The 10512-nt window shown below is 45.5% G+C and overlaps 1 protein-coding gene across 1 annotated transcript in view; it reads left to right on the top strand.

Moving 5' to 3' along the window:
- The window catches only part of PIK3C2B (phosphatidylinositol-4-phosphate 3-kinase catalytic subunit type 2 beta), a 64770-nt gene extending 56707 nt beyond the window's left edge, over positions 1-8063 (top strand). The window contains exons 29-33 of the mRNA XM_019649617.1: positions 2236-2251; positions 2781-2862; positions 3267-3373; positions 5468-5596; positions 6129-8063. Coding sequence (XP_019505162.1) covers positions 2236-2251; positions 2781-2862; positions 3267-3373; positions 5468-5596; positions 6129-6317 — 523 coding nt within the window. The 3' untranslated portion in view covers positions 6318-8063. The remainder of the gene's footprint in view (positions 1-2235; positions 2252-2780; positions 2863-3266; positions 3374-5467; positions 5597-6128) is intronic.
- The last annotated feature ends 2449 nt before the right edge of the window (positions 8064-10512 follow it).

The following is a 10512-nucleotide window of genomic DNA, read 5'->3' as shown; positions in this document are numbered from 1 at the left end:
TCAGATGCTATCCCAGAGGGCTTGGTTCTGATCTAGAACATGAGGAATGAATGAGTTCCTGAGGAGAAGGAGTTTTTTTGAGTAGGTTGAGTGTATCTGCTACCAGACCTATCCGGGTCCCATGCTCAGTAATTGCTGGCCAAAAGAAAACTCGGAGATGATTTTATGAGAAAGAACTTTATTGGGATCCAGCAAGCAAGGACACACCAGGATCATTCCCAGAGCAGTGTGTCCCCAAACAAAGCATCCAGTCCATCTTTATTAGGGGGAATCCTGCATGAATATCAAGGTAGACTTTGTCATTGCATCTATAGGAGGGGACATTCCAGTGTATGTGCAGTCAGGAAACATGGTTATACCTACATCCCATGTTAAAAAATGGTAGAGAATCTCTGCACCTGGTTGGAGATTTTACTATTATAATGAGGGTATAATGAGGAAAGTTCACGAGGAGGAGGAGGTCACTGGGGGGGGTCCTTCAGGCTTCTGTGGCTGGTTTGAGGAAGTTTCAGCTGGTTCATCCCCCTGGTCCTGCAAAACACCTTGGGTCTGTTCCTGAGAAACAATTCTAGCAATCACCAGTGTCAGGGGTTACGTAGGTATGGCTAAATGTCTGATCAAGTCTTGGTCTTTCTGTGAAACTTAGCGAATTACAAGATAGCATTACACAAACCTTATACATTTTAGAGCGATCTCAGTGGGGTTGCAGGTTAATCGAGGCAAAATTATAAACTCTAAACAAAGATTTGATGAGACAAGTAAATAGAGTTAATAGGATCGGGCTTGTGAGCTGGCAGGATGGGACAGGCAGAGTTAACAGGAGCAAGCTTTTGGGCTAACAGGATCGAGCTTAAACATTAAGCAATTGGCTCTGACTCCCCTGGCTAGCACTGCACCTACAAGCTGACAAGCACCTTACATCCATCATAGGAGAGAACGGAACAGTTCCCAATCACAACAGCAACCCCCTGCACACTAACAAACACTCATCATGGATGGGTACAGAACGGTTCCCAATCGCAACAGCAACCCCCTGCAAACTGACATCCGTCATATATGGAAACAGGACAGTTCCTTGGAGAAGACAATTGTAACAGCAGCCCCCCTGCAAGCTGACAAGCACCCTACATCCTGCTTAGAAAAATATAAAACCCGAGCTAAACAAACCCGGCGCAGCTGTCTCCATCAGACTCTGCCCTGGCAAACTCCTTCTGCTAGTATCTCTCTTACCCCTCTGTCTCAGCAGCTGTCTCTGTCAGACTGCCCTGGCAAAACCCCTTTTGCCAGTTCCCAACAGATCTCTCTGTCTGCCTGACTATCAAATCTTTTCTTGCTCTTGTAGAGTCTCGTGAATGCTTTCATGTTCTGCGAATGATGAGGGGTTAATTCTACACCAATACAAGATTAATCCATGCTAGGTTACCTGCTAGTTTACATGTGTAGGTTAGGTTACATACCCACTGTTAACAAACAAGAATTCAACCAAGTAAATTCAAGGATCGGGCAGCATCCCATCTAGTAAGTAGAGAGGTATTCTGACAAATTGTATAGAATGGAAGGTTTTTCTAGGCAGAAACTGGACGGGACAAGAAAGTCAGTAGCAAAAGAAAGAATGCACTGTTTCAGGTAAGGGCACCTTCTCCCTGGGAAGGGCCACAAGGGTCTTACCTGACAGATTACCTCACTGATGTTGACCAGGAGATTCCAGACTAGTTTAAGGTCACATTCCTGGGAGGGGCTGAAAATTTAATTGAGTCTTGGCTTGTTGTTCTTGGACCTGCTGTTTCTTTTTCTTAATACCGCCTAGACTTTTTTTTAAACAAATGATATTATAATTTGGTATTATAACGGGCATAGGAACAAAACAGCCATCAGGAGTCCCATCACCCATTTCCATGTTTCCTTCTTATTTGTCCATATGTAAATGTGACTTACAGTTTTATAGGGGTCATAGCTTAACTATAATTCAATACTCTTTTTTTTCACTTAGCATTTATTATAGTAAGCATAACTTTAAATATCTGTACCAAATTAATGCATCCATAGTCTCCTTAACCATTGGCTTCTTGTAAGATATTTAGATTATGTCCTTTTCCCCCACTATTAATGCTAGAATGGGTATTTTCACACATTCTAGTTTTTGTTTTTGTTTTTCCCTAGCTACTTAGGAAACATTCTCCAGAGTAGGGTTCATGGTCTTTGTCCAAGGTTGGCTCAGGCATTTCTTTGCTTAAGGGGGGACGGCGTGTTCGTAGGGGAGAGAATGGTAGAAAAGAAGAGACTGCTTTTGACCTGAAATGACTTAGTTTTATTTGTTATTTTTCTTTTTTTAAAAAAAAAACTTTATTATGAGAACTTTCAAACATACAGAAAAATAGAGAAACAGTATGAATGCACATATATATCTGTCACCTAAACAGTTAATATTTTGCTATATTGGCTTCATCTATTTTCGTATGAAGTATTTTAAAGTAAATCACAGATATCATAACATTCTACCCCTAAAGACTCACTATGCATCTCTAAAAAATAAGGACATAGTCTTACATAACTACAGTGTCATTAGATCATCCAATACATAGCCCATAGTCAAAATTTTCCTCTCACCCCCTAAATTCTTTTTACAGTTGGTTTGTTTGAGCGATGATCCAAACAAGACCTGCGTATTGCGTTTGGTTGTTCCATTTCTTAAGTCTTTTACTCTGGAACAGTCCCTTTCCTTTTTTTCATCGGGCCATTGCCTTGTTGAAGAATGACCCTGTTTTCTGATTCCGTTCCAGTGTGATTTGGTGTATACCTTCTTCCACCCTCTGCCCCGGGATGAGAAAGCTGCAGGCACCAGCCCAGCCCCCAAGTCTTCAGGTACAGTGCCTTCCCTGTGACAGTTCTGCCAACCCCTCTGAACCATTCCCAAGGGCAATTTCTCCTGCCCCTACCCTGCCCAGTTCTCGTTTCTTCCCTTGTCTCTGTAACTGGCTAGAGAATTTGGTTTCCCACTCAGGCTGTGGGGTCCATAGCTCCTTGCACAGCTGCCCCCGGGACTGGATATTCAGTTGGTAATGACACAAATTGGATAGACCCATCCCGACCGAACTCTAAATCATGTTCACAGATGCCCCCTGGCCAGTCCCCCAGGGGCTATCAGGAACCTAACATGGAGATACTGTTGGGGGATAGGGGAGTCAGAGGAAAACAAACATCTGCCTGGTACCAGATGGGGACAGGGCTGGCTTCATGACCTTTCTTGGTTTCCTTTGTCCCTGCAGACGGCACATGGGCCCGGCCTGTTGGGAAGGTGGGAGGGGAGGTGAAGCTGTCCATCTCCTACAAAAACAATAAACTCTTCATCATGGTGATGCATATTCGGGGCTTGGTAAGTGCATGCACAATCCTCATGTAGTTCATATTCTGGTACTTTTCTGACTGGTCAGACCTCTGCCCCCATCTCATGAGAGTAACCCCAAGATTACTGAGGCTCCACCAATGGGCCTGCTACTGCGCCAGGCCTAGGATGTGACCAAGCAATACTAGACACAGCTTCTTACCAACTGTGGTCTTTGGCAAGTAGCCTAATTACTCTGAGCCTCATTAAATGAAGATAAAGTTAGCATCTACCTCATTGGGTTGTCCTGGGCATTAAATGAGATAGTGCATGTAGAGCACCTAACATAGTGCCTGGTATTATTATTATGGTAATTATGGTGATTATAATAAGAGAGAGGCCCAAGGGGCTTATTACCTAGTTATCTGAGCATAATCCATGCAGTATATAATTACTAAAATTTTTGGTATGATTCTAAGACCATTGTGAGTGGAAGGGGAAGGGAACTTTTATTGAATACCTGCAATCTGCTGGACTTTTGTAGGCTGGGGCAGAAGAAGCATGAGCTTTGGAATCAGAGAAACCTGGGTTGCATTCATACTATATCATTCATTCATTCATTCATTCATTCATTCAACAAGTGTTCATCAGGTACCTACTATGAGCCAGGCACTGCTCCATAAGCTCTGGTACAGGGTGAACAAAACAAAATCCTTGCCCTCAGGGAGCTTATATTCCAGTAGGAAGAGGCTGACAGACAAATATATGGCAAGTGCTCTGGTAAGAAATAAAGCAGAGAAGGAATAGAGGGGTGGAATGTGGGTAGTGGCAGTTTTGCATGGAGAGGTCAGGGAAGCCTCATTAATGAGCAGGTGTTGGAGGGAGCCATGCATATATATCTGAAGGAGATCTGTTCCAGGCAGAGGTAGCAGTTAAACCCAAAGGCTGGGAAGCCTGCTTCTGGTGCACGTGGAACTGTAATGGCACCTTGTGGCTGAAGCCTTTGGAATGAAGGGGAGAGTCGGGGGGTGATGGTGTTGGAAAGAGCACAGCTGACTAGAGCTTGGGGCCCACTGTCAGGACTAGCTTTTACCCTGAATGAGATGGGAACCGTTGGATGGTTTTGAGCAGAGGCATGTAAACCAAAATTAAGTTTAAGACTGTAGTAAAGATTTAAAAAGCATTTTTTTGAGCAAGAAGAACTCCTGCTCAAGAGACACAGATTCAGGTAGCAATCCAAATTGTGCTCCACCGAGACAAATGGGAAGCCATCTTTTGTAGAGAAAGTTTCTATTTTATGCAAATGAGGTTTCCAAATGGTTCAGTGCTGATTGATCATTATGGAGCCGTTCTGATGGAACAGGGCCATTCTTAATTCATGGGTCAAAAAGACAAAACCAGGAACTCCCTTATTTTTATTTTTAAAAAATGGAATAGTAATGTTGACTCAGCCAGCATGAACCAGCAGGGCATAGTGCATGTGGGAAGCTGAGAGTTCAGTCTGAGGTTCTTCCTGGTATACAGAGGATGTAAGAAGCCCCTGTCAGCAATTGCCCACTAGGCTTTTATTATTCATACAGTGTGGGCCCTTGGTTGACCATGAGAAATCCATCTCACTCAGCAGATAAATTCCTTCTTGGGGTTCACATCAAATGAATCTTTCTTCTTGGGGTCCACAGGCATGACAAGCTCTAACTTAAGATTTTAAAGGTCAGGCTGGGAGAATCACTAATTGGCTGACTTTGAGCAAGCAACCTGAATCTCTCTGACTCATTTCTCCACCCCTTAGGGGGTTACTTGGATCAAATCACAAACTAGACGAAGACGCTGGGCAAGGCAGGGAGATATCTGGGGACATGATGGTTCATTCAACACAGAGCAAGTAAGGCATGCCCTGAGCATGTGTACAGACTGGCTATAATAGACAATCCAGTTGTTATTTTAGGGCACCTGACATGCTCATGGTAGATATTTTGGTCAGAATGGAATGATCTAAGAGACAGCCAGATAAATTACTCTGCATTGCAGGCAGTCAGGTTTGTGAGATAAGAGTCTGGATCAGGGTGTGATCACAGGAATGGTGATAAAAAGACAGATATAAGAATCTTCATTTTTTGTTGTTGTTGTTTTTCATTCCCTTTGTAGCAACTGCTCCAGGACGGAAATGACCCCGACCCCTATGTGAAAATTTACCTCCTTCCTGACCCTCAGAAAACCACTAAAAAGAAAACCAAAGTGGCCCGGAAAACCTGCAACCCAACCTACAATGAGATGGTGTGTGGGGAAGGTGTTGGGGGAGGGCAGGGGTTTGTAAATAAAGCTGTATTGGAACATGGCCACACCTATTCATTTCAGTATCGTCTGTGGCTGCTCTCCTGTTATAAATGGCAGGGTTGAGTAGTTGTGACCAGACTAGAAGGCCTGGAAAGCCATGTTTCCTATCTGGCCCTTTACATAGAAAGTTTGCTGACCTTCAGGGTTGGCGTTCCACAGCTGGGGCGTAGGCTGGGCCCTGTCCTGTGGGGAAAAGGAACCTGCTGACGCTTTGCTGATAATAAGCAGTGACTCCAATAAAAAGCCCCTCACCTGCTTGAACTCTGAGCAAAGAACAAAGTTCTTTAATGCTTCCCTTGGGTTCTGTGTGCTTTCTCTATTCCCTTAGATTCTGGTTAGGGAGATACAGTCGTCTTAGCCTCAGCAAATCAAGCCACCACAGACTTAAGCATCTCCCTTTTAAATGTGCCCCCTTGGATTCTTCGAGTTCCCTCTCTTACCACTTCCCTCTTCCCAATCTCTGCATTTGCAGCTGGTGTATGATGGGATCCCCAAGGGTGACCTGCAGCAGCGGGAGCTACAGCTCAGTGTGCTGAGTGAGCAAGGATTCTGGGAGAACGTTCTCCTTGGGGAGGTGCACATCCGCCTGCGAGAGCTGGACCTGGCCCAGGAGAAGACCGGCTGGTTCGCACTGGGATCTCGAAGTCATGAGACCTCGTGAGCCCAGCAGAGCCCTGGCCCAGGACCCCAGGCTGGTGATGGAGCTAGGGGAGAGGACTCTCCCTGCTTGACTTGTCCTTTACTTGTGAAAGGGCAGGGCCCTTGGCGGGCCTTCCGCTGTTCAGGTGGATTGGGCCTCCATGATAGGAGGCAGGGAGAATAAGAGGCTCTCTGTCATCCCCCGCTCTGCAGACTGGATTTGGGTAGGTTGTGATGAGCAGCCCCTTGGAGGCTGTGAGGTTGCAGCAAAGTTTTAAGTTTACCTTGTGTCAAGGGAGCAATGCCTGGTTTGGGGTGTGTGGGGTGGGCTGTATGAAGTAGCATTTTGGGGCAAGGTGGGTGGATGTCTTTATTTTTATTTTTAAAAAATGAAATAGTAATGTTGTCCTAACTGGACAGGAAGCCTTGTGAGAAGGGACTTGCATATGCCTCAGAAGGCAAAAGAGGAGGACTATTTGGACTTTTTGTATGATTAAGGTTCTTATTGGACTTTTCCCTAGGTGTGTGTTTGTTTTTTGTTTTCGTTTTTCTCTCTATAGGAATTTATTTGGGGAGGGGCCCAGTGGGTCCTCGGTTAGAGCTCCTCCTCCTCAGGGGCAGGTCAGGGACGGAGGGGGAGAGCTGTGTGTGCTGAACTGAGGCCTGTGCTGCCAGGCCTTTCTGATTTTGCCTCCAAAGGAGAGCGACGTGATACCTATGTGTGTAAGGAAGGGCCTTCTGTATGGGGTTCTGCCAAAGGACCTGTATTCAGGGACCCGTCCGTGCTCTTTCCGGGGAAGTTTTTCCTTTCATCTTCCCCTACTTTGCTAGGACTCGCCCTGAATACTGTCTTCTACCCCTCCATTCTCTCGCCCTTCTGGGGGCCATTTGGTCCCTGTGAATACGCTGGGGGTGCACCCCCCCATAGGTCTCTCCCTTCCTGTTTTGTCTGGTGGGATAAAATGCTGCCTTGGCCCTTCGATTTCATTTCACCCAAGGGCACCTGGGCCCTGGGAAGGGACCTCTAGGCTGCAGATGCCCTTGTGGCCACCTGCTGCGTAGTCCTGGGACGCTTTTCACAATACCCGCCACTCCTGATGTGCTGCTTGTCTCCCAAACTCCATTTCTGTCACATTTTTTATAAGAATTTCCCTCATCCGATGGGGCCATAAACCTATTTAGCCTGGAACCAAAGGGATGCCCTAACTGCAGGAAAGGGATGTGGGGTCCTGTCAAAACTGTCATTTTTCCAGGGGTTTTCTTTGGACTTGAGGAGGCTGGATTGGAGCAGTGATTGATTCCCCTGGAGCTGAGCTGGGAGGGAGAGATTGGGTCTCTCATCTCTTAATACTCATCATTCTGTGAATTGGAAATTCACTCTTGTGCTTTACTCCCAAAGGTTGTCTTCCTTGAAAAAAGGGAGAGACTTGGAGTTTGATATTAACATTTTAAACCAGAATTGGCTGGATGTGCCCCATGATTGGGTAACAGTTAATTGGGGGTACTCTGTGAACTGTCCCTCCTCAGCTTCCTCCCCAGCTCCAAGGATCAGAAATGCCTCCTTTTGCTGACTCATTCCAGAGCTGGAGAAAGAACCTCCATTCATTGAAGCCACAGGGCAGCAAGGAAGTTGAAACTTTTCTTTTAAATTAAAAATGCCAAGGATATAGCTGGCTGCTGTGGGGAGGGGAAGGGCGTGGGGCACGGCGGTGGACTTCTCCAGATGAATGGACCATAGATGCATTACTGGCTTTTTGCCGGTAGCTCATTTTTTGAGCCTCTGTGCTCCTGGTTTAAAGAGGTCTGTGTACTGTACCCACTTCCCAGACGCCCTTGTATTCTCCTCCTTTCTCTGGAATTGTATTTTCTAATAAATGACATTTGAGAAAAACAAAGCTATCGTTTTCAAGATTGGTTGATGTTTAAATGTTTATACGAAAACATCTAGTGTACAAGAGGAAAATAATAGTGGTTTACAAATGGTAACTTCTCTGCACTAGGCGTCTTAGCGTTTGTCAGCTAAATCTAGCCTCGCAACTTGATACAACAGGTGAATATTATTCTCATTTTACAGATGAAGAAACTGAAGCTCAGAGAGATGAAATAATTTACCTAAGGACACAGCCATTCAGCCTTGGACCTGGAATTTGAACCCAAGTTTATTTGACGCCTTGTGTTATTCCTCTTAGGCCATGTTTAATATAATCCCTTAAGTTGATATAATACTTGTTGCTTTTCAGAGTGTTTTAATATGTATCAGTTTCTTATTACAACTGCCCTGGAAAGTAGATATGGCTCATTCATTAATTCTGTCAGCAGACATTGGCTGTGCTTACCAGTGCTACCCAGTTTGCCTAGTATGCCTCTGCTCCCAAAGCATACAGGCTTGAGTTATGCACTGGGTCCTGTACCAGGTACCAGGCTGAGGGTTAAAAGGTAAATAAAGATAATCCTCTGCATTTAAGAAGTTTGCTGCCAAGTGATATTTAACCAACCTCATTTTATGAGAAAGGAAACTGAACTTCTGAGATGCCTCACAACAACTAAGCCAGGAGAGCAGAGCCATAGCCCAAAGTTGAACCCCCCCCAAATGGAAGATGAAGGTGATGTGACCTTTGTTCAAGCATTTTACCCAGAAGTTTTCAAAACTCTCCAGTGGGAGTCATATTTCATACTGGAAAATTTTGTGGGGCTTCCAAGGGATTTTCAGTAGTAAACAGTAGGAAGTATCACCTGCTGTGTCTCTAAGTGGTTTTGAGGTATCACTGCAGTGCTGGACAAGTCCCAGTGGACCTTTTAAAAGTCAGAACATGAATCTGGCAAGAGTCTTAGTTAAGGAAATTTCTTGCCCACATGGAGTAGAAACCTGAACCACCCTGAGGGAGTGGGAATGAGAGGGCTGGGGAGGGGAGAACGGGTTTCCCAGGGAGGAGAGAAACAAAAGCCTAGCAGGCCAGGTTCTCCGAGTTCAAAGGTGGCAAAAATGAAGTTACCCAACTTGCTGGGATATAGGGGGCAAAGATAAGACTGAAGGTTAAAAGTGAGGCAGCCTTTTAAGCTGGGAGGTCATTCTGGTGGCTGGGACTTGTCTGAGGTGTCTGTTTAACAAGCAACACTGATGGCCTCCTCTGGGTCAGGCGAGGCGCCAGGCTTTGTGGCTAATGAGATGACAAAGGTGTGGGTTCTATCCTTAGGAAACTCAGTCCAGCTAGGGAGGCAGACATGGACGCAAGTAGTTCCAGTGCAGTGTCTCAGGAACAAGGTGGAAAGGGGGAGGGGCAGGGCAAGTAGAGTGGGCTTCATGAGGAGATAGTTGAACCATTTTAATTGAGTTTTAAGATCAGTCAGAGCTTTGGATTTTATTTTTAGTGTGGTGGGGCTGCCAATAGAGAGAAGGACTCCAGCGCTCCAATTAATGTTTTCAAAGATCATTCAGGCTGCTCTGGGAAGCGAGAATGGAAGCAGAGGAGAATGCTATTGCCATATTCTAGGAGGGAAATGACGTTGGCTCTGGGATGGTGATAAGTAGTTAAATTCTGGATCGGTACGATTTTGAAGGCAGAGCTGACAGGATTTGCTGATGGATTGGATGTGAAACTGAGGGAAAGAGGAGTCCAGGATGACTCCTGAGTTTGGGGCCTTGGCAGCTGGGTGAAGAGGACGGGGGGGCATTACAGGGACGAGAAAGACGGGCTTCGTAGAGCTGAATTAAGAGTTTTGTTTTGATCATGGTAAGTTTGAGATGTCTGGACATCCAGGTGGAGAAGTAGGAGAATAGAATCTGAAGGCCAAGGGAGAGGTCAGTCTGGAGTTTAGATATGGAAGTCATCAGCACTTAGGTGGCATTTAATGCCATGAAAGTGGATGAGATCACCTAGATTAGAGAGGCTAGGGGGAAAAAAACCCAAAACAACACATGGGTGGACTGAATTCTGATGCAGACCAACATTTAGAGGAGGAGGAGGAGCCACTGAAACTGTAGGGGAACCAAGAGAAGGATGCCACAGAGGCCTAAAGAAGAGTATTGTCCATATCCTAGGGCTGCCGTAACAAAAGACCACAGACTAGGGGACTTAAACAGCAGAAGTTTCTTTTCTCATAGTTCTGGAGGCTGGACATTCAAGATCAAGTTGTTGGCAGGGTTGATTCCTTCTGAGGGTTAAGAGGGAGAATCTATTCCATGCCTCCTCCTAGGTTCGGGTGATGTGCTGGCAATC

Source organism: Hipposideros armiger, unplaced genomic scaffold (genome assembly GCF_001890085.2).
Source record: "Hipposideros armiger isolate ML-2016 unplaced genomic scaffold, ASM189008v1 scaffold_134, whole genome shotgun sequence".
In the NCBI taxonomy this organism is placed as follows: domain Eukaryota; kingdom Metazoa; phylum Chordata; class Mammalia; order Chiroptera; family Hipposideridae; genus Hipposideros; species Hipposideros armiger.
Note: the sequence above shows the minus strand (reverse complement) of the source record. Positions and strands in the feature narration are given on the sequence as shown.